At 42.4% G+C, this 22,011-nt stretch overlaps 1 protein-coding gene across 3 annotated transcripts in view; it reads right to left on the bottom strand.

Moving 5' to 3' along the window:
• The window catches only part of LOC138583777 (RNA-binding motif, single-stranded-interacting protein 3-like), a 149,606-nt gene that overhangs the window by 65,787 nt on the left and 61,808 nt on the right, over nt 1-22,011 (bottom strand). For all 3 annotated transcript variants that reach the window (XM_069655765.1, XM_069655766.1, XM_069655767.1), the window contains exon 4: nt 17,823-17,914. In XM_069655765.1, coding sequence (XP_069511866.1) covers nt 17,823-17,914 — 92 coding nt within the window. The remainder of the gene's footprint in view (nt 1-17,822; nt 17,915-22,011) is intronic.

Raw genomic sequence — 22,011 nt, 5'->3', positions numbered from 1 at the left:
GCAAACATTGAATTAATTTAATATATTAGCGCGGAGACTTTCTAAATTTCTAAATGTGTTTGTGGAACAAGTGAAGTCAAACTTATCCAAAAATGATGAATAAGAATATAGTCATTGGTGAACTGCAAAAAATACTGTAATTAGTTAATTACTCTCTCCAGAGCAAGTTGATACCTAGCCCTATCAAACCATGCAGATTGTTTCAGTTTTACTGTATAATCTGAGAGCTGCACGGTGGTGCAGCAGTAAGCGCTGTCACCTCACAGCTAGAAGGTTCCTAATTCAACCCTGGCTCGGACGAAGCAAGCCTTTCTGTTGGAGTTTGCATGTTTGCCCCGTGCACGCGTGGGTTCCCTCTGGGTACTCCGCCTTCCTCCCACAGTCCAAAGACATGCTCGATAGGTTCATTGGTGACTCTAAAGTTGCCCATAGGTGTGTGTGTGTGTGTGTGTGTGTGAGCATGAAAGGTTGTCTGTCTCTATGTGTCAGCCCTGTGATTGACTGGTGATCAGTCCGGGGTGTACCCCGCCTCTCACCCCATGACAGCTATATATATATATATTATACAGCTATATAGGTATAGATAATGGATGGATGGATGTTTTACCATATCTGTTGAGAAATGTTGCCGCTGTGTCCCATGGCTGTCCTCTCATGAGTCTGGTTCTAGCCTGGCAACAATATAAAGAGTGCAGTCTAGATTTGCTTCACATGTTAAGTGTCATTAGATAACTTTTGTTGTTATTTTGCTCTATATAAATCGAAATTGATTGACTTATAAAAGTATGCAAGTGACTGACGTGCACTGTAATAGCACTGACAGCTACGTCCTGGTGTCTCAGAATAAATCACAGACCTGACTGTGCACGGAAGTGTTTGTATCTCAAGCATTTCAATGGAATAACATATTTCAAAGGGTTTAAACAGCCCTAACCATGGTTTCGTGTAAAGTCGCACACTGTATATCTAACTAGAAGAACGGTGTAACAAAACACAGATGTCTATGAAGAAACATTTTTTGCACGTTAGTACCTCTCACCTCCAGTTACTGGTATTCATCCTGACTTTTAAACTAGCAAACAGCCCACCACAGCTCTACAGAGACACACGCACACGCACACACGCCTTTCCTTTGAGTAAATGTTACGAGGACCGGCCAGTAATGCAGGGGTTTGCTCGATCGTGATTCTTTGTGCATTCCTGTCCAGATCAATAAAGAAAACTGACCCTGAGGAACTCAGAAAAGAAACTTTCAAGAGGTAGAGGAGGAAAGAGGGATGAAAAGGAAGGAAAGAGAGAGAAAGACAAGTGAAGAGGAAGAGTAGACGGACTGATGGGCGCAGCAAGAGGAAAAAGCCTCATTGGTTTTCAGTGGGCATGTGCAGACTCAGACGTACTAAAAGGTTACAGCATTTGATTTGTGGTATTCTACTCTGAAAGCTCTCTCCCTCTCTCTCCCTCTCTCTCTCGCTCGCTCTCTCTCTCGCTCGCTCGCTCCGTGTCTGTCTGGAGGAGCAGTTTGGATACTGCTGTCCACAAAGTTTGATCGATGTCTGAATTATGCCATCGGATTGTGAATCTAGCCGACTCTGCTGCCGCTCGCTGCCTGCCCAATGACAAACAACAAACACGCCTGGCCACCAATAACAATGAGGGATGTGAGGGCCGAGCAGCCAATCAGAGAACAGACTTAATAGCATCGCCATAAAACAGGGACATTTCACTCTCCACTGCTATTAATACACTTCATTCATAAGTATTCCTCTGCGTGTTTGGAATGGGACTTTAAATTCAGCACCACCCTTTCTTCCTCCAGTCTTTTATTCCCCTCCTGTACTTCCTCCGTCTCCTTGATTACTCTGCGTTCCTCCCTCTCAGAGTTCAAGCTGCCCACTCCACATTCACTCCATCTCTCTCGCTACAGCTCGGGCTTCCCACTCCCTCCCTCCATCAATCTCTCTCTCTCTCTCTGTGCACCCTCCCTCGCTCCAGCAGCCCACTCAAAGGCTAATTCCACAGAGGGAGAGACTGCGAGGAGAGGCGTTTTTATAGTGTTTTCCAGTTATCTCTGTCCTTATAGAGCTGTTCTCAAACCAGCTCCATCAAAAACCAGGCACCACCCCCACTCTGCAGCTTTACCTACTCTATTCCTCCTCCGTTCACGGCAGCATTTCCCTCATCCCTCTTTGTTTTCAGTCCTCTCCTGGGGGTTAATGCTGGGGTGATACTGGATGTGAAGGGTTTTATTCCTAAATGAGGCATTAACCACATTAACTCCAATAAAATGTGGCTAACAGAAGCGTCTTCTTCTACATAAGCAGCGTTTTAAATGTCATTCTTGTAGCCTTTGACTTCAAACATGAACACTTTTATTCGCTGCCAAATCACATATTTGTTTTGCAATCATTAACTAACTCTGGGTTTAATTTGCATGTGTTTGCACTACCTTTACATCCATTACACACACTGTGCTGTGCTGCTATTAGCCGGCCTGGGGGAGAAATTAAACATGTTTTATTTCATTGCCACCACTTGAGTTTGCTTTTAATTGGATTTAATTGATGATAACTTTGAGGAAACATAATGACTGTGTCTTTATAAACAACATATTAGTCCTGGCTTTTAATCAACTGTGTTGACTGCACAGCATGTACATTTATTTTATTTGTGCATGACCTCATGCCATGACATCACGGTCCAGATGCTGTAGTATTTATCCTATGGGTTGGGACAGAGTGTCCATATACACTTTTTATCCTCACTTTTTTCATCCTTATTTTTGGCTGACCACCAAGGTCAGCCCTACACATGGGTCTGTATGTGACTGACTGAGCCGTAGAGAGAGAGAGTTGCGACATCGCAATGACAGATCATGGAGCACACTGGACCTCCACTGACGCGACTCTCTGTCTACACGGCTCTGGATACTTGTTCGGGGAGTAGACGGGGCTGCTCCTCTGCTGCTCGTCCGCTGTCCTCACCTACGTCAGCAGTGCGAACCTGCTTTCAAACATGTTGCCATCGACCTCATAAGGACAGTCCTTGTAACACATTGCCCACAAAAGCGCACATTGACCTGATGCGGTCAGCCACATACTAGGTTTTGACCTAGTCTTGTTATTTAAGGACAGTAATAATGATATTGTGTTTTTTGTTCTGTCTCTCTCATTTAACACAACATATTCTCTCAACTCTCATGCACAACACACTTCCTTTCTTTACTTTCCCTCAGTAACTACATTCTTTAATATTCAGGCACCTCCTGTTGCTCACCCACCCACTCAACTATGTAAACTCTTACTTATCATCCTTTCCCACCAAAATTAGGGTGGTTTTCAGACCCAGGAAGACCTGCTAATAAAGGCTGATTGTCTCTGTTCCCATTGCCAGTAGAGTATACTTATTTCGGTCTCTTTTCTGCTGCGTCACCATCTGATGCCACAAACATGCTGGAAACAGGGTTAGTAAACAGTGAAGATGTTACAGTGGTTAGGTCTTTATTGTATCTATTACTCATTGAGTCTGTCTATCAAACTCGACAAATTCGGAACAATGTTCGAGCGCTGCTTGGACTGAGATGGGCAAAATGCAGCTGAGATGACAAGGAGTCGTAGAAGTTACCGATGGAGCATAGCATCACGCCGGAGAGGGGGCGGAGCACAGGTTTTGTGTTCCCATCACTGCTGATCGAGCCAAGGCGATAATTACCCAGGTCTACTGCAGATTAATTTGACCTGGGTCTGAATGCCAATTGTAACCTTTCCACTAAGCAAGCTGAGTGTTAGTGGGTTTTTTGACCAGTGGGAAAGAGGCTTAACATAGTTTATTCTTTTTTATATCAATTTTTATTTATTATTAGTTCTCTATGGCATGGTGTTGCCCTCAGGCCACAAACTACATTTTTGAACCTTACACCGTCCCTTTAATTCCTTAAATATAAAAAACAAACAAACATATCACAGACATCTCTTAGTCCAATAAAATGAGGGTCTGAGGTGGGTGTGGCCTTTTGTCTGAGGGTGGTGGCGGCATGATAAATTTCTGTTTAAATTAAATTAAATGTTTGTATTTATTTATATAATAAAAAACAACACTATGAAAAGCTCCCAAAAAATAGGGCGAAATATTTTTTTCCCCCTGTCTCTCTTTGTCATTGTTGCTGTTGTCTTTAGTCTTTTTCAGTCACGTTATTCATCGTTACTGTTCAGCACTTTTCTTACATAAGAAAATAAAAAAATGTTTTTGTTTCTAGTACAAAAAGCATTTTTTAAAGCAGCTTTTTGGACTTTTCTTTCAGAGTGTAGAAATCACCACTAAACCACCACCCTGCTTTCTGTCTGCTCTGTTCCTGCTGTCAGGCGTGATGCAGGGAGCTGCAGAATTCATAGTCTGTTAATTGCTGCCGTCCACAGAGATATGTGCACTTTATGAGTTATAAAGCAAGAAATCAGTGATGTAAATTAACAACCAGGGACTTTTTAAAATATGAAATGTCTGTAATCTGATCCAAAAAGGACTAAAGCCATGAGTAGTATCTGCACAGTTTGAGGTAAGGCCTTTCCAACACAAAAATGTATCTCATGGGCTGACTGCAAAGGGATCCCTGCGTGAAGCTGCACAACTACAGAAAAACAAATGGCATACATCCCAGTCTGATCTTTATATGTCCTGGTCTGAGTCGGTCACTGCGACTGTTCCTTATTTGTCTGTCGGCCTCTTTTTTTCTGACATGCTCTGACAAACTACACTTCAAAACAAGGCTCAACTCCTGCTTCAAGCACACAAATTATCATTTTTAATGAACACAAAGCATACAGTATTCATGCGTCTGGGACCTCTGGATGGATGGCTTTTGGCGGCACGTCACTTCAGCTACAGTTTGCTGCTCTAGGCTGGATAAACACAGCAAACTCTTTCAAACAACAACAGCTTGATATCCAAGAATATAGCAGACTGTAGAGAGAGGAAGGGAGATTATTATAGTTTCATTAAACAAGGTGGAAATTTTCACCTTGAATTAATAAATTTGTGTCAAAAAAAACTAAAAATATTTAGGCCTGTGATGGTAACCGCGTGACCGCAATACCGGTACGGTTATGTGTCGCCAACCGTATGTTTATTGTCTTTATTACATGCAAATACGAGTGCATACGGTGTGAAATCTATAGTTTGTTGTCGTTCACAACAATACAAGTGAAAATACACCAGATTCATATTTGTCAAACAAACAGAGACAGGCCTCAGGGGTGTACTGCTACGCCGGATTAAAGGGTTAGTTGGGTCTGTTGAGTCTAATGTCAGAGTCTTCCATGTCACGAAGCTGCCTCTCTTATAACCTGGCTACATCACCATGGTAACTTACTCTGCAAAGCTGGTTATGTTCAGAGTTTGGGCTTTAAATCGTCTGTAAAGCGCCGTCCTTTCATTAATAATGTCCTGACGATGTTCTCCGCGGGTAATATAGATCCTCAGCTGATTTGTGTATACGGAAACTTCTGGAACTGTTAACGCATGTAAAGACACAGAACGAAGCCGTGCAGGTTCAGTAGCACCTACCGTATGCATCACATCCCGGAGCCTATGCATTCAGTGATGAATATATGAACCCCCTCCAGTCTCCATCTTCTCGTTTTGACCTGTTTGCTTTAGGTTTAATTAACACTTGAAATTAATATGTGTGTGAATGTGTGGTGAATCTTGTGACAGAAGCAGGTGAGGTCTGGTCTAAACATAAACGTTCATCAACGTCTTCAAATAGTCGGTGAAAAAACTGAACTTTTGAGTCAGTCATTTCAACCGGGGCCATAGTCATTTCTACGGAGAAATGCTTGCTGGGAAACGGGGGTAGGCCTAAAAATATTACAGGTTTTGGTGAACATATAGTGTTGAATAATAATTAGTATAACAGCAGTGACAGAAATAGTAACTTTAATTAGTCTAAGTGTTCTGTGTGTGTTCAAACTGCTCTGTTGCCCCTCTCTAACTATGAACTAACCACTAACTCAGATTTAATTTGCAGCTACATCATTGTGTTTTTATCCCTTTGATGGTTTAATTCACAACTTACTGCAACAAAATAAAGAAACCGTCGAGTGTCACCAGAAATGATCGTGATTGCTGTTGTGATGAGACGTATTTTTTTTCATTAGCAAAGCCACAGAGGAGCATTAATCACCCAAACACCCATATTCATCTTCATTTTCTCCTCCTTCTCCCTGCCTCTCACCCTCTCTCATCCTCCCATCCCGTCCATCTCTTCCTTTCCTCACTTATCCACTTAACTCCTCCGTCTCTCTGCCTCCTCCACACACAAAGACACGCACACACAGGGCTGGTAATGCAGGGTTAATAAGATTGGAGAGCAGCTGATGGTTGTGCACATTCAGGCCAGATTACATGTAATTCGATTGGGTTTCACTCACTCGGCCTCCTCCCTCCTCTCTCCCTTTATTTCCTCCTTCTCCTCTTTGTTCGCCTCCTGCTTTTGTTGGACCGGAGGTGGTCCGGCTTCACAAAAAGTCACAGCTTCACACAGCAGGAGCACATACACACATGTAGCTCTGTAGAGTTGCTGTGAATACGCTTGCAGACACACACACACACACACACACGTCCTTGGCCGCTTGGCTGTCTAAACTTTCAAACCGAATGTGATTCATTATCTGTATTTTACAAAGTCAACTCCGCCTTGAACCACACGCAAGGATGGGGCACACGGGGGAGAGAGAGGAACATTTTAATTAATCACATGTCTAATTTAAGATTTTTAAATAGATGTTAAAATATGAAGAAAGGAGACGGAGTGCTGCTTGGGGTCAAAAACAAAAGAGCTGGCGACACTGAAGTCAAACGATCAGGTGCTCTTCAAGGACGGGGACAGAGATCGAGTTAGAATTGAAAACAATGATCGTCCAGACAGACTGATTGGAAGAGGAACTACGGCAGGGCAGATGGACAACATACACATTTGATCCTGGTGCGTAGAATGAGCTGGTAGCTGAAGACATTTATTGTGGCAGTCTCATTAGACACGGCGCAAAGGAGCAAGCTGTTTCTAAAGCCTGTCATCCCCAACTCTCAAGACAAATACTACAGGAGGAAGTGCAACAGCTCAGCTCACCTCCGTCGGGCAGGGAACTCTCATCCGGATGGTCTCTGTCTCTTTAAATATCTTCTAACATCACAACTTTAAAGATGATTTTATTGGCTTTTGCCTTTATTTGATAGGACAGCTGAAGAGAGACAGGGAATGTGGGGCGGAGAGAGTGGTGGATAACATGCACCAAACCGAACCTGCGACTGTAACCTCTGTGTATGGGGCTCCTGCCCTACTTCCGGAGCTAAACCAGCGCCCCCACATGGTTCATTTTTGCACACTGTTTTGCACATAAACACCTCTACCTCCCTGTTTATATTGTATATCTTTATTATAGTATTTTTTTATACATTAGTCCAATTTGTTGATTTACATATTTAGTACGGTTGAGCATAGTTTCTTGAGATGAACATATTTAGTTTAATTTAATTTTTGCTTTGATAAGTTGATGCTGCCCATATTCCCAGTTTGGGATCAATAAAGGAGGAAGATGGACAAAAAGAAAGTCAGCCAGTCAGTCAGTCTGTAACGTACAGAGGCTAAGGTGTTCCACATGTGGACTCATGATAGACAGACTCCTTCTACTAGTCAGTTCTTTGTATACCGCGTCGTGAACACAACAGCGTGAGGGTGCACACGCTTCAAAATGGTACACATGACATAAAATAACATCTGTTCTTACGTTAGCAATTAACAGGGCTAACTAGCTCTCTGAGTGCAATACAAGCATAACGGCATCATGTTTAACGTGGCATTTTTTGAAAGGGGCCGACTGTTGACAACGCTAATAGGCAATGCTATGTGGTCATTTGTACAGCATGACATGCAGTCAGAGACACACAATCAAACAATAACACTTCCAATGCCCACAAAAAGGTCACCATACTGCAGAATTAATAATGTTTATGTACTAACTTACACAATCTAATCACTCTGCTACACGTTTTGTAGCCGAGGTTCATTTTCTAAAGAAAGAAGAAAAGAGACCATGAAGCCGACAGCATTCAAAGTAGCAGCATTAATAAAGCAGGTTTCTCCTATTAAAAATGGGGGAGAATTAGTCTGCTTCAATAATCAGAGCGCTATTAAATTACACATTACGTATATACGCATGTTTGAGGATATCAGGGGGTGAGAGAGGAAAGCACATGAAGTAAAACATAACAGAAGGAAAGGGACACAACTTAACAAACAGGTGACGGATGAGGACGAGGAAAAAGAGAGGTGAAGAAGAGAGAGAGGTGGACGGAGGAGAACAGTTTAAAGAAAGACACCAGAGAGTGATGGACGAGCAGAAAGCAGAGAGAGAGAGAGGCGCTCACGTCTTCCAGGCTATATGTTTGTGTTTCCACTCATCAGTCGGCTCTGGCGTCCTCCTCTGCCCATCACTAACCTCAGCTGTCAGATACACACACACACACACACACACAAACACACACCGAGATACATAGGCCAAGCTAGCACGCGATAACACACGCTCTTAATACATCAGTAAAGCAAGTCAGGAGAGCATCAGACATCTGGCTTTCATCAGACACACATGAAAGAGAGAGAAAGAAAGAAAGGGAGGAAATAAAGACAAAAGAAAGAACACACCTGGAGGAACCCAGGGGTTTAATCAGGGCTGATAAATGGCAAGCATGCAACGAGGTGCACTTTATATATGTGTGTATGTGAGTCCTCTTCCTCTTTGTCATCACACCGAGCCTTCCTCTTTCAACCCACACAGACCCCCCTCCCCTCACTCTCTCTCTCTCTCTCTCTATCCCTCACTCTCTGTCCTCACTCAACCCTGTAACTAATGACTCTGGAGGAGGCAGCGCAGCACCTGCTGCAGACAAACACACACGCCGAGCACCTACAGAGAGAGGAGGGAGGACAGAGGATGAGGAGGTTGTGTGGAGAGGCGGAGGGGGGGTCAGATGAAGAGTACAAACTAGGCCAAAAAAAAGGGGGGATGAGTGGGAGGTAAAAAAAAAAAAAAGAGAAGAGACAGAGAAGGGGAAAGAAAGGAGGGAGGCAGCAAGGACAAAGTGGAGGAGAGGAGAAGAAAGGGAGAGAGGACGGGAGGGAGGTGTGAAGTGTCACTGCCGGTGGTAGCGTCTCTCTAATTAGCATAGTGACCTTGGTCTTCTGTAACTGTTATTGTGTACACACACACACACACACACACACACACACACACATGCACACACATGCACAGCGCTCATATGCATAGCAGAGTGAGTGTTTTTGTGTTTGCAGGGTAAAAGTAACGCCTCCACTGAATTTCAATATTTTCACATTGCTAAATGCTTTTTACCTGAGGGTCAGTCTTTTGTAATTACAAGATTTGAGACACACTTTCTCTCTCTCTCACACTCACACACACACACACACACACACACACACATACAAATAGCTTTGTTTTTCAGCAAGTCCAGCATGTAATTGGTTCACATCAGGATGCAGGATCCATGGACACGAGGACAGAACAAAGATACACAAACTCACCCTCATCTCATACCTGTTTAAAGGTGAAGTTGATGGATTTCATTGTGTTTTATGTGATGTAAGGTGTTTAAGTGTCAGGGTGATTTCAAATGTTAATTAAGTATTCAGTGTACAGAAGCATTTACAAAGAGAGAAAGTGAGAATGAGACAGAAAAACTAACTGAGTGAGCTGAGAGAGGGACGGGGAGTTCAGCTGCAGCAGCAATCATCTTCCAGGTCAACAGTAATTACCAAGAAGACTGAGACAGTGAGTGTAACACACACACACACGCACACACACACGCAGGTTCTTCCTTCTTCACATCTCAGCTTGCTCTATTTTCTTCTCGTCGTTTTCAACCAAAACAAGCCGCTATCACAGAGACGGTGTCAGTGCGAGCTGCAGGGTTTAATGGATAAATGTTTCTCACGGTGAACACCATTATAAGAACAGAAAGAGTCTAACAACTGTCTTCTAATGCATTCACAGGTAATGTCAGGAAGTTGCTTTAATCTTGGTTAACTTTGTCAGACCTCTTGCGCTCAGCTCTTTCACACTCCTCCACGTGTTAAACTTCGTACCCTGAGTTTAGTCTCTCAGGCTGCATATATCCACACATTCATCACATGCAGATGAATGACGGAACAATTTCTGTGAGTGCCCTCGCAACCAGAAGCACCTGAGTAGTGCAGTGCATGTGTGAAAGGGGCCAAGGTGTTCAATACAATGCCTGAATTTGGTTTCTTTTCTGTCCTCTAACTTGGTAGCCAAACCTGCTCATGTATGTACCTGCAGTCAGTATTAGGTAGGGTATCAAGAACTGGTATTTTTTGGTACCGGTACATAATCTGTCTTGTCGGTATTTAACGTTCACATTACCTTTTATTTAATGTCGTTTTATTTCAATTGTTTCATCCTAATGTAGCTGGCATCCGTCCCCCTAGTGATGATGAAGCCGTCGGCGTCAGGCAACGACGTTGCATTTTTATGGAGGACAGAGCAAAGCGTTTGATAGTTTGGGCTCGCTTTACCAAATTTAACTTAACTTAAGCCTTACGGGGGCAACATCAGCAACCGCACATACATACATACATACATACATAACACATACATGTTCAACGGTCTATAAATCTGAAGCAGTGCAGCGTGTGTGACTGCTTTAGCAAAGCGGCAAATGCTAACGTCGATGCTAGCATTACTGCTAGTACGTACACAGCCTCAAAGTCCCAGTGGTTCCTATGGCAACGCTGCAGATGGGATTAACCAGACTAAAAAATGCATGGTTCTTACAAATCAGCCTGTCGATATTTAGTCACTGTTGTTAGCTAGCTTCGGTTATTAGCTAATTTATGTTGCGATTTAATCCATAGACGGCATCAGTGAAGCAGCAGCCCCAGCTTTATCTGCAGTGGGTAACGTTAGCAGAAGTCAGACACCCAAGTTAAACCCACTCTCCATCACTAAACGAGGGAAAATTTAACAGGAAAGAACGGTATTGATAAAATCCTTTCGATACAGATCCGTACTCGGCATGTTTGAAACTCTTTCTCACAGTCTGTCCTCCTTGACCACTTTCTCTGTTACTGACTGTTCACGTTCCCTGCCAGACAAACCTCGGCTTTAGCGGCAATCCTTTCCCCGTGGTCTATTTCCGAGTGCAGGGAAGTGTAAGGAATGAGCTGGTCTAAAAGTACAACTAAAGTTTAATTAAAAACAAAACCTGCAGGTTTAATGCAGCTCCGGAGACTTGGCAGTAGCCTCAAACTGCATTGCATCAGGCCCAGTATACATTACTCCTGCAATATTTCCCAGCACTGGTGTCTCCTGAGGGATGCTTCCAACCTTCCTGTCGTCAGCTGGTTTATCATGATACGTCTGATACATGGATCACGATCCATCTGATGCTGCATAGCTCCACAGAAAAGCTGCCCTAAGCTTTACACACAAAATAAGTTCTTCATGCTTAATGACTTCTTGTAATAGAAGAATTTGGGGTGTAACGAGTATAACAAAAATTTGGCAGCGGACAGAGTATTACCACCAAATAACAGAACATTGCCAAGCCCCAGTTTAATCTGCACTCCAAGGATGGAGGACGTCTGGGTGAAGCAGTGAACCAGCTCTTCTGTCTGGGTCACGGTTTCACCGTCGCTCTGTGATTATCAGAATTGTCTCTTCTTTTTAAGGCCAGATTTTGTGATCGTTTCTTGTCTTCTTAAAAGAAAAGGCTTCTTTGTGATGTCTTGTCTAGACCTGTCAGGCTTTATAAAGGCGTCATGCTCGAGAGAAGACAGCACTAGAAGCATTTTAAAAATCCTGCTGCTGGCCCTTTAAGGACACTCTAAATTGGTCAAAAAAGGCTGATATTTGTGCAGAAAATTAGTTTAATTTAATCACTAATTTAAGTAATCTATCTCTTAATTTGAAATGTAATGACTGTATAAATATTCTTTCCTCTCTCACAGCTTTAACACTGACACAGATTTTTTTTTCACATCATTTATCATCTGAAGCTGACATATCTTCAAAGCGACCGTACTCACGATTAAATGTAAGTGAGGTTTCATTTCTCGATGATATAGCCCTCTCTGTAAGAGAGTGAGAGACACTCCGGTGTTAAATCTGCTGTGTGGATAAATGATGATGTTCACCTTTTTAAGTGTGACTGGAGGAAAGTGGAGAGATATTAGAGCTCTATTACCTGAGCTTTTATTCACTGCTATATATACTGTAAATTCAGACAACCACAGAGACTCGCTTGAACGTCTGATCAGACGGCTCCTGCTGCTCGTCCTGCGTCCTCGACTGCACAAAGGTTTTTGTATATTTTGGAACTAAGACTTAGCTTATTGAGTCTCCTGATAAAACATTTAACTACAGACAGATTTGCAGCTTAATGGCCTCTTTAATTACAGTACATGTCAAAAAAAAACCCAACAGCTTCCACTTGTGTCTAAATCTTTACATTTAATCAAATCCTTAGCTAAGAGAGATAACTATTATCAAACCACTTAAAACCAACATTTTTGCAAAGGTTCTGGGGTTTCTTCTTTTCTTTTTCTGTCTACGCTGCAGTGTTCATTTCGTTAGCTTAATTCTGACGATAAACGTTCGTCAACGACCTTTTCTCAATGACGAAGACGAGACGTTGACGAGCTACAAATAGATTGGATTGGAAAGGAAAATCTTTATTGTCCCTAAGGGGCAATTTGGTTTGCAGCAGTAGCACACACCAGCAATACACATCATAAAGACATAAATACAAGGACAGGAGACATAAACACATACATAACTCCCATGGATGCCATCATGATAGATACAAAGCCAACAGTCCTTAATATGTGCAATGGCAACAGCACCTACAGCTTGTTGAAAAACCCAACTGCTGATGGAACAGATGACCTGAGATATCTGTTGGATTTGGCCCTCCGAGTGTAAGTGAACCTCCTCCCTTTGGCAGAAGTCTAATCTCCGATCATCAAAGTTAAAGCTGACTATCTTTTGGCAAAGATTAACAATATTTCCCAGCCTATTTTTGTTGCCAAACCAGCAGATCATCGCAAACCAACAACGTTTACAAGATGACACAGGACTAAAAAGTTAGCGGTAGGCTGTCAGACATTGAAAATCCACGATATTTTCCCCCACTGTGCCTCTAATCTGTCTGTCAAAATACAGGCAATGCATTCCTGTAACTGGTTGAATTGGTTGAGGGGCACGAGCAGATCCCCCTGAATGCGACCCAGCCATACAGGTGATGACGTCCCTAGGCGGCAGCTTAACTACATGTCGGCATCCACGCAAAAGGTCGGAAAAGGAACAGATGCACGCACTTTATTTATTTAACGCAATTCACTGTAGTAACGGGAGACAGAGAGACGCACTGGGGCTACAAATTATGTGGGAAGAATGGGTGGGAGAGTCCAGGCTACATTATCCAAGTAAAGGAACCTGGGGCCGGTTTCACAAAGATCGACTCTGACTGTGGCTAAACAGTCAGACTTCAGATAGACGTCTAAATTCAACCGTTTCACAAAGCAGTTCAGTTCTTGACTATCTTAAGCAGGACTATGATGCATTGAATTCTGGGTAAAGAAAGACTTTTTTCAAAAAAAAAAAAATGGCCGACTGAGTAACCGCATCTAACCGCTCAAGTCCTTTTACCCCAGCAGAAAATGTTTGTCTATTGGAGGTCATAAGGGCATTTCAGTTCAGCGAAGAGTGTAACAACAACAAAGAACAGTAAACAGTTAATCCGACCGTTAAAAGGACCATCAAAAACGTTCAAAATTGGGTGCTACTGGTCAGCAGGTGTCACTGATTGTTACCATGGTAACATGGGTCTCAGAGCTGAGTTAGACTGGGGGCAAGGTTTCTAATTTTTTTGGCTTAAAATGAGTCAGTCTTTAATTTTGTGAAAGGGTCTAACTTGCATTAGACTAATATTTGAGCTTAAAACTGGCCTAACTCTATAGACCGGTCGAGAACAGCTTTGTGAAACCGGCCCCTGTGGATATCACACAAGTAAAAGTCTTAAGAGAGTGAAATTATGCTCTACAGATTCAAACACTTGGTACAACCTGTCACCTTGACATCAATTTCTGATACCTGTATGAGGCTAACTGAATTAGTTTAAAGAGAGAAAACGTTTTGACTAAAAGTAACGACTAAAATGTGATGACTTTTTATCGACTAAAACTGGACTAAAACGTATTAAGATGTGGTCTCTAACACTAGACTAAAAGTATAAACTATAGAGGGTAAAAAATGTGACTAAAACTAATGAGCATTTTCGTCTAAAGACCAAACCTAAAATAGCTCCTGAAATGAATTCTGATAGGCTGCAAATATGTCAAAGCTTTGTGAGTCTCAGAACTTTGATGGAGGTGGAGGTATTAGAAATGTAATTTCCTGTAGCCAGCATCATGAAATATTTTCCATTCCACGTATTTATATGATCACATTATTATAATCAAGTCTGTTTATTTAACTTACAAGCATTTCCAAAGTTTATGTCTCATGTTTCTGGTTATTTAAAGTCGAACATGCCATGCTTTGCTGAGTTTATCTTTAGATCCCATGAGGACATGTACCTATAAACGATGCTTGACCCAGCATTTCAGTCCACCACAGGCCGGGTAGCGATGCCCAAAGTCAGACCACTTCAGCTCCCTCTCCGAACCTTTCTCCAAAAATTCTTTCAAGCTAAAATTTGCATTCCTCAGATGTCTAATCTGTCTTCCAAAATTCACGTCTTTTTTCTCTCGCTCTCTCTCGTCTGCCACCTCACTCTGTCTTTGATGGAAAGCTTTCAACTATCTCAGATTGGAATAAGAAAGTTTCTGTCCCACATAACCTACAAACCTCGGTGTACTCTGAGAGGGATGTGGGAAATACGGGCATGAAATGTGTCTCAGTCTAATTGGAGTGTGTTGTGTGGGAAACGCAATTAAACAGCTCATCTTACAGGAGGATGAAATCCAACATTAGTGCTTTTTTCGGACTGACTCTCTCATTGAACCCTGGTTCAGGAAAGTTACCCGGGACATCGGCGGCTCTCTGCGCATAATTAGTTCATGAAACAGTAAGAAGTGTGTGTAATTTCATTTGGAATTGACTCTTTGCCCTCCGCTCCATCCCTCCGGAAAACTCAATCTCGGAGGAGTGGAGGGTTCTTCTCTCTTTAATAACAGCTAAACACATCAACAGCGCTCCTCCAAACGCCCCCTCCCCCCCCAGCAGTTAGGAGCAAACTAAGAGATGGAAGTCTAATGAAAAGAGGTTTAATAGAAGAGCAAGGCAAAGGTGGCTCACAGGCTTGCTGCTGTTTAATTCAATGGGATGCTCCTGTTGCCTGAAGACTGGCCCATTTTAATTGCACTCCTCTCTCATTTATAAAAAAGGAAGTACGCAGCGATACGGCTTTAATGAATGCGAAGGGAAGGCAGGCTATTCACTGTCTTTCTCTCACGCGCATTTGAAGGGTAATGTGATTGTGCTGCTTAGGCCCACATGTTCTGGCACAGCATTGTTGCAGCCTTGTTGCCAGCTACACAAACACACACACACACACAACTCCAAGGACTAACATGAATGATTATAGGCAGAGAGAGAGAGCAAGGATACGAGGAAAAGGTGAAAGAATGACCTAAAAAGGAGACAAAGGTGAAGGAAACTCAGCTCCATCCTTCCTCCTTGATCAATAATTCCATCATGACCAAAATCAATAACTATACGGACTCAATCAATAATCATCATTGACTTAATCAAAGCTGCACCTATCAGTCTCCCATGAATCAATGCAACAATGCATCATGATTATCAGCATCCCGCTGCGGTTATTGTAACCACATCTAATATCACCGTCCTCATCCATTATCACCACGACACCATCAGCTCTCTCCTCGTTTAACAGACTGATGGAGTCCACCTGAGGCCTGTGCAATGAAGCAGGATTAGGGGTGACTTCAGATTTAACCCGGAGTTTTCAGGGCTTCAGCAGAGTTAACTTCTTGCTAGCGTACATTGCAGCTTATGCTGAACACCCGTTAGAGATGAGAGATCAACTCTGCCTACTGACCAATCAATTGTCTTGATCCAGGAGCTCGGTGCACGGATCACGAGAGGGTAGAAGGGCAAGAGTGTTCAGAGATCTGCAAAAACCCTTTGGATTTCCCACACGATTCTTTATTATGTCAGATATTCACTGTGCTTTTTACCAACATCATCCTACTACAGAGTTTGATCAAAGCACTAAAGCCTTGGCATGAAATTAAGATATCTTATAGCTCTGAGTTGACCCTTCGCTCAGTCCTGCCCCCCTTGGTTACTGTGGCTATGCCTGTCAAGCTTTCACACTGGCATGTATACATTATGGTGTTTTCAACTATTGCAGTGAGAGATGAGCCAAGGGAAATAACAGCAAATTTCTGGAAAAATTGTTCCCAAATATCAGAGAGCAGAAGACAGAAAGGACGACAACACACATTAGAAAGCTACATCCAGAATATAGTTTGTCAGCGGAGTGTTGAAAATGAAGAATGAGAATGAATCAGGCACCCCACGTGTTGACAATTCATGTTAAAGACAATCAGGAACAACAATGTTCCTGCACAGCAGGGTAAGTCAATATATTGTTTTATTTTAAGCTAATGTTTAGTTATGACTCCCTATAACTTTCATTATCTAATATGTTTTAGCTCATTGCTAGCAAACCTAAATTATCCCACTTTTCCATTTAGTTTAAAGCTCGTCAGGATGTCGCTCACATATCGTGGGCTTGATCCAAACACTCCGAAAGGAAGCCCTGTACGAGTTTGCCCCAACAATGGCACAAACCAAGGGGTGGTAAAATAAAGGCTGTGCCGATATCATCTGTGGTGGTAGCAAAGGCCAGACAGGATCGTAAGCGGAGACCAGAACTGTCTTCCCCAATTTTTAATCCATGTCTGACATCTCTCCTCTCGAGTTTTTGGCTTCGGAAAAGAGAAAAATATGACATCATCTTCTAAACATTGAGGATATCTGCTGTCGGATATATGCGCACCGTTTCGGCATTTCTCCTTGTTCTGACAGCTCGACAGGCCTCCCGTGCCTGGTTACGGTTGCTAACGTAGGATTGGACAGTGGCCGTTCAAGGGAGGGGCTTAGCGAAGGGTCAATTATGTTTTCATATGTACTTTATTGACTGCGAAGTCTATTTGACACCATCAGGGTTGCGGCAGAAAGAATACATCATAAGAATATATCAGAGCAACACATTAATTTAATGAGACACACAGATGCTTACATGGTTTGATCTGCCCTGATGATGGGGCAGTGATATAAGAAGCCCTAACTTACGCACTCACACGATCAGCTGTCCTTCCTGCATTTTAGGAGCTGCAGCTGTCGTGCTATTAGCCTGCATGTTGGTTAACTTCTTCTAATGTGTCTAATATTATATTTTACTCTTGGTTTGTGAGATACCTTGCTCTGCAGCCAGGATACCTGTCCATGTACTGCAAACATCCCCCATTTCATGAACGCCCTCCTGGCTCGATGAGAAAACTCTGGGTTTACTTATCAACTTGATTACAAGCGTCATGTGACCACTAAGCGCTGCGTAGTTCTTTGGCTATGGGAAGCCATATAACAGAGATTTGTTAAAGTTGCTGCGTAGTTCAGGCCTCTGGAGTCAAGCAGCAAAACAACACATCAATAACAACACGTAGACTAAAGCAGAGAGTGGAGGGGGGGCGGTGTGAGGCTTACCTTTGCCATCTGTGCCTGGACTCCGCTGGCTTTGAGTGAAGCCACAGCCTTCTGGGCCGCTGCAGGGCTGTCAAAGTCCACAAAGCCATAGCCTGTGCATACAAACACACACACACACAGACAAAAGAAGATGATGAGAAGGAGGAGTAAGGTGAGCAGAAAAGGATAAAACAGCTGTGAGCGAAACCAGCCCGCGTTTTGTTTCCACCTCTGCATAAATCCTCTAAATGTGTCAGAATCCAGTCGGCTCACGTCTCTAATGAAAGCGGCTCGTTCCCCCATTAAACGCGTTTCAGCTCAGAACATCAACAGAGCCGGTGTCATAACAGGAAGCCATCGTGTTGATGATCCAAAAGATCCTCTAATGACTGCATGAGTTTTTGTGCTGCGGCTCGCTTTAATGAAATCATGTCTACGGTTTGTAATGACTCTAATGTGTTGCAGTGTGTTAATGTCTGCTCAGGAGATGAACACATTCGACACCATGTGACTCAATGCTGAAAGACCTCCTTAGTTTGACATGTAGAACCGACCGGATCCTGATTGTCTGACTATTAATTTCCCACTGTATAGCATGTGAGCCCATTTTATCCCTATGCCACACTAAATCTGTCAGTGCATATACCGTGCCTATAGTAGTGGTCAGTTGTGTATGGCTCTGAAGTGACATCAAGAAAAATTCTCTGCATTTAATGTAGCCATTAAAGTGATAGAGCGTCTAGTTTCAAGGAATAAAGACGCAAAGAGAACGGGCATCAATCAATTTTATTGCGATGATGTCCGTGTTATTTTGTGTGTCTTTGTATGTGTGTGCAAAACTGCTGATGTTGTCTGGCCCTACAGGAAGCACTGGAGGACAAAAAGGTCTGAACACACACACACACACACATCAATCACTACTTTCAGAGATGCTCCGAGTTTTACTGGGCAACAAAAGGATGCAAAACGAGACACAGTCTGTCTGCGGTGTGAATGACAGTTTGCGTGCAAAAGTGTGTGGCGCGTGTGAACAAATGTGAGAATTGTTTGGACCGTGTGTTTAGAAGAGGGAGTAATAAAAAAGAGAGAAATTGACACGTGTGCAACAAGCCGGAGAGAATAATGTGGGGAAAGCACAGCAGCTCTGAGATTGCAGCTGTAGTTTGGAGTGGGCTGCGTGTTAACACAATTAAACGATCCACATTTCAAACGCTGCACTCATTGCAATCCTAAATGTAAACATGCTAGGAGTGAGGGAATACACCCCTCTCTCTCTCTATCTCTCTCCCCGTCTCACTCTCTTACCCACAAACCCTTCCTTCCTAACATCTGTTCCTGTCTCTCTGTGTTTTCCAGGATCTGGAGCCTCGCTCTGTTACGCCGATAAGCTTTTTTTTTTTCATTGTTCAAAGGCAGCAAGCTGCTTTCACAGCAAGATATGAGCTGCACACACAAATATTTATACTGCTGCTAATGAGAAAGCCATAATTTAGCCAAAGTAGGATCACACATACACACGCACGCTAGTTTTTAATGCAGATCACATACATCATGCACGCATTAACCACTGTGACAAACACAGATCCAGACAAGCATGGATACAACACGCAGAGAAAACACATCCATACAAATATGCAGGCATGCATACACCAGCATTGACAGCTTTTTAATCTATATTTATCTAATTAGGGCCACTCCACAACAGTCAAACTAATTGAAGATGCACAAACATACAGTGTTCATGTGCAGCCTGCAGGATGCTGGGGTTTAATTCCAGAGAAATTTGTAAAGTTTCATATTTTATATCTCACATTTTAACTAACAGGTGTTTATTTAAGCAGGGACTGTGCCTGTAATTAGTCTGAGAATACAACCCAATATTACCTTCACAGCGTGTAATTGAGTCACAGCTAGTCCAAAACAGAGAACTTTTGTTTGATGGCAGTATGTTTGACATAATTAACAGTGGCTACAGAAAAAGGCATTGTATTGACCAAAATGATACTTTAAAAGCATCTACACTAATTTAAAAAAACTATTGTTATTGGTAGCAGCAAGTACTACCGCATCCATTAAAAAACGCTGTGTAATCCCAGCTAGAAATTTTTTGATCTGAGAATGTTAATGTTATGTCTGGTAATGCTTTGAGCGGGAAGTTTTTATTTGCTTCCCAGGATGTTCCTTTTAATAGCAGGAGAACGTTCTCTGAAAACACCTTCAGAAAGTTGCAGTGAGAATGTTCAAATCATATTTCAGGAATGTTTTGTAAATCCCGTTCTGTTAGTTCAGGCTGTACTAACATCCTGGAAAGATCCTCAGCATGTTGCAGTAAGCATGTTTTACCTTTGTTTGTATGTAACATTGAGCAAACGTTTTATAAAAGGTGTTCTGACATCCCAGGCCTCAATAACATCCTGAAAATATCTTCAGAATGTCGCAGTTAAAACGTAACAAGAACTTTATTTGAAATGATAAACATCCTTAAAACGTTCTTTGAATATTAGATTAAAATGTTTTCTTTCAAACGTAATTAGAACTTGTAGGTAATGTTAGCCAATGTTATGGGAACGTTCCCTGCTAGCTGTGAAGCCCTTTGTGGCTCCAGCGTATGCTCACTGATAAATTGCCTGAAGTGATGTCACTCAAGTCAGCATCAGCTGGGGGTGAAGCAGCTACAAGTTTAACTCCTGATCTCTGTTAAAAGGCTCCATTACCAACTACAGTTTTATCTCCAGGCAAGTTGTTTTAAATTGAGATGAATTGTGGGTAATGTAGGCATTAAGTTTTGACATGAACAATGTCGAAACTAAAACAGATTCTTCTGGATTAATTTTTTTACATTTTTAAAAATGATTCATAATAACGGACAGCTGTGGCTCAGTGGTAGAGTCGGTCGTCTCTAAATCGAAAGGTTGGCGGTTCGATCCCTGACTGCTACAGTCACATGTCGAAGTGTCCTTGGGTAAGACGCTGAACCCCAAATTGCTCCCAAAGGCATATCACTCGGTGTGTGAATGTCCACAGTTCCTGATTGGAGATTGGCATAGTAGCCATCAGCGTGTGAACGTGTGTGTGAAAGGGTGAATGTGACATGTAGTGTAAAGGCCCGATCAGAAAGAATGCGTTTTAGCAGCTGGGGGCGGCTTTTTTGTCATTGTTTTCAATGAGAAGCTTTTTTAGTGCCTTGCATTTTTCCGCTCTGTCTGCCTCACATTTTTGAGGAAGCGCTCTGAGCGCCTCGAGTTGAACTCAAAGCAGAAAAGCGCCTGATGTCATTGGCATTTTTTCTCATTGTCCAATCGGATGAAAGGAGAGGCGGGCCTTCTGTCAGTTTACAATATAATGGTTAGGTTAACGACAGCTATGATTCGGTGGTTGCCTTAACAACTGCAGAAAAAAAGGTGCAGCGAGCTGCTCTTTTTTTTAACCGTAGGCTTCAACACAAAAAGGCAGTGCGGTGCGCCTCGCGTACAGCCTGCAAAATGCGCTCTGTTTGATCGGGCCCTAAAGGTGCTTTGAGTGGTCTGAAGACTAGAAAAGCGCTATACAAGTGCAGTCCATATAATGAGAACAACGCACAATAAGTAATACTCTTTTAAAGACAAACAATGCAGTATTAGAAACAAAGAGCTGTATGAGTTTACTGTTCCCAGCTATAGTATACTGTATGTTATTAATGTAACCAATAATTATCAAAGCTTAACATAATACCGTTCCTGATCAGTAAAGCTTCCGTATATTAATGAGATCCATCTGCCTCTTCACGAAACGTTTCACTGTGGCGCTGATTCATTTAGAGTAATTCATTTGTAAAGAAATTTATCTAACCTCTTTTTTTTTCCAGCTTTGTAATTATTTAGCTTGAATGGATTCACAGTGTATTATAATGGCTCAGTGTTATGAGAGCAGCAGGGGGTTCAGTGTGTGTTAGAGGCAAAATGATGCTTTTAAGAACTGTAACGTTCTTACATTTTAAATCCGCTATAATAAAACATTTTGTTGCTTAGTTGCTTTAATTGATTGATTATTTTGTTAATGTTGAACACAGTCAAGGAAATATTGATAATCAACGTTGGTAACATAAAGCGCTTATAGGAGATGCAGTAGAGAAAACAGATTGTCAGATTGTGCCAGTTTACAGGCATCAAACTGGAGACGTTGCACTTGAATCTGCAACATTACCAAGAGCCATTCATAGCAGCTGCTCTGT

The sequence above is a fragment of the Semicossyphus pulcher genome, unplaced genomic scaffold (assembly GCF_022749685.1).
Source record: "Semicossyphus pulcher isolate SPU_LCO1_2020_fin unplaced genomic scaffold, fSemPul1.0.p SCAF_9, whole genome shotgun sequence".
Taxonomy (NCBI): Eukaryota; Metazoa; Chordata; class Actinopteri; order Labriformes; family Labridae; genus Semicossyphus; species Semicossyphus pulcher.
The sequence above is the reverse complement of the archived record's forward strand: the minus strand, read 5'-3'. Positions and strand labels throughout refer to the sequence as shown.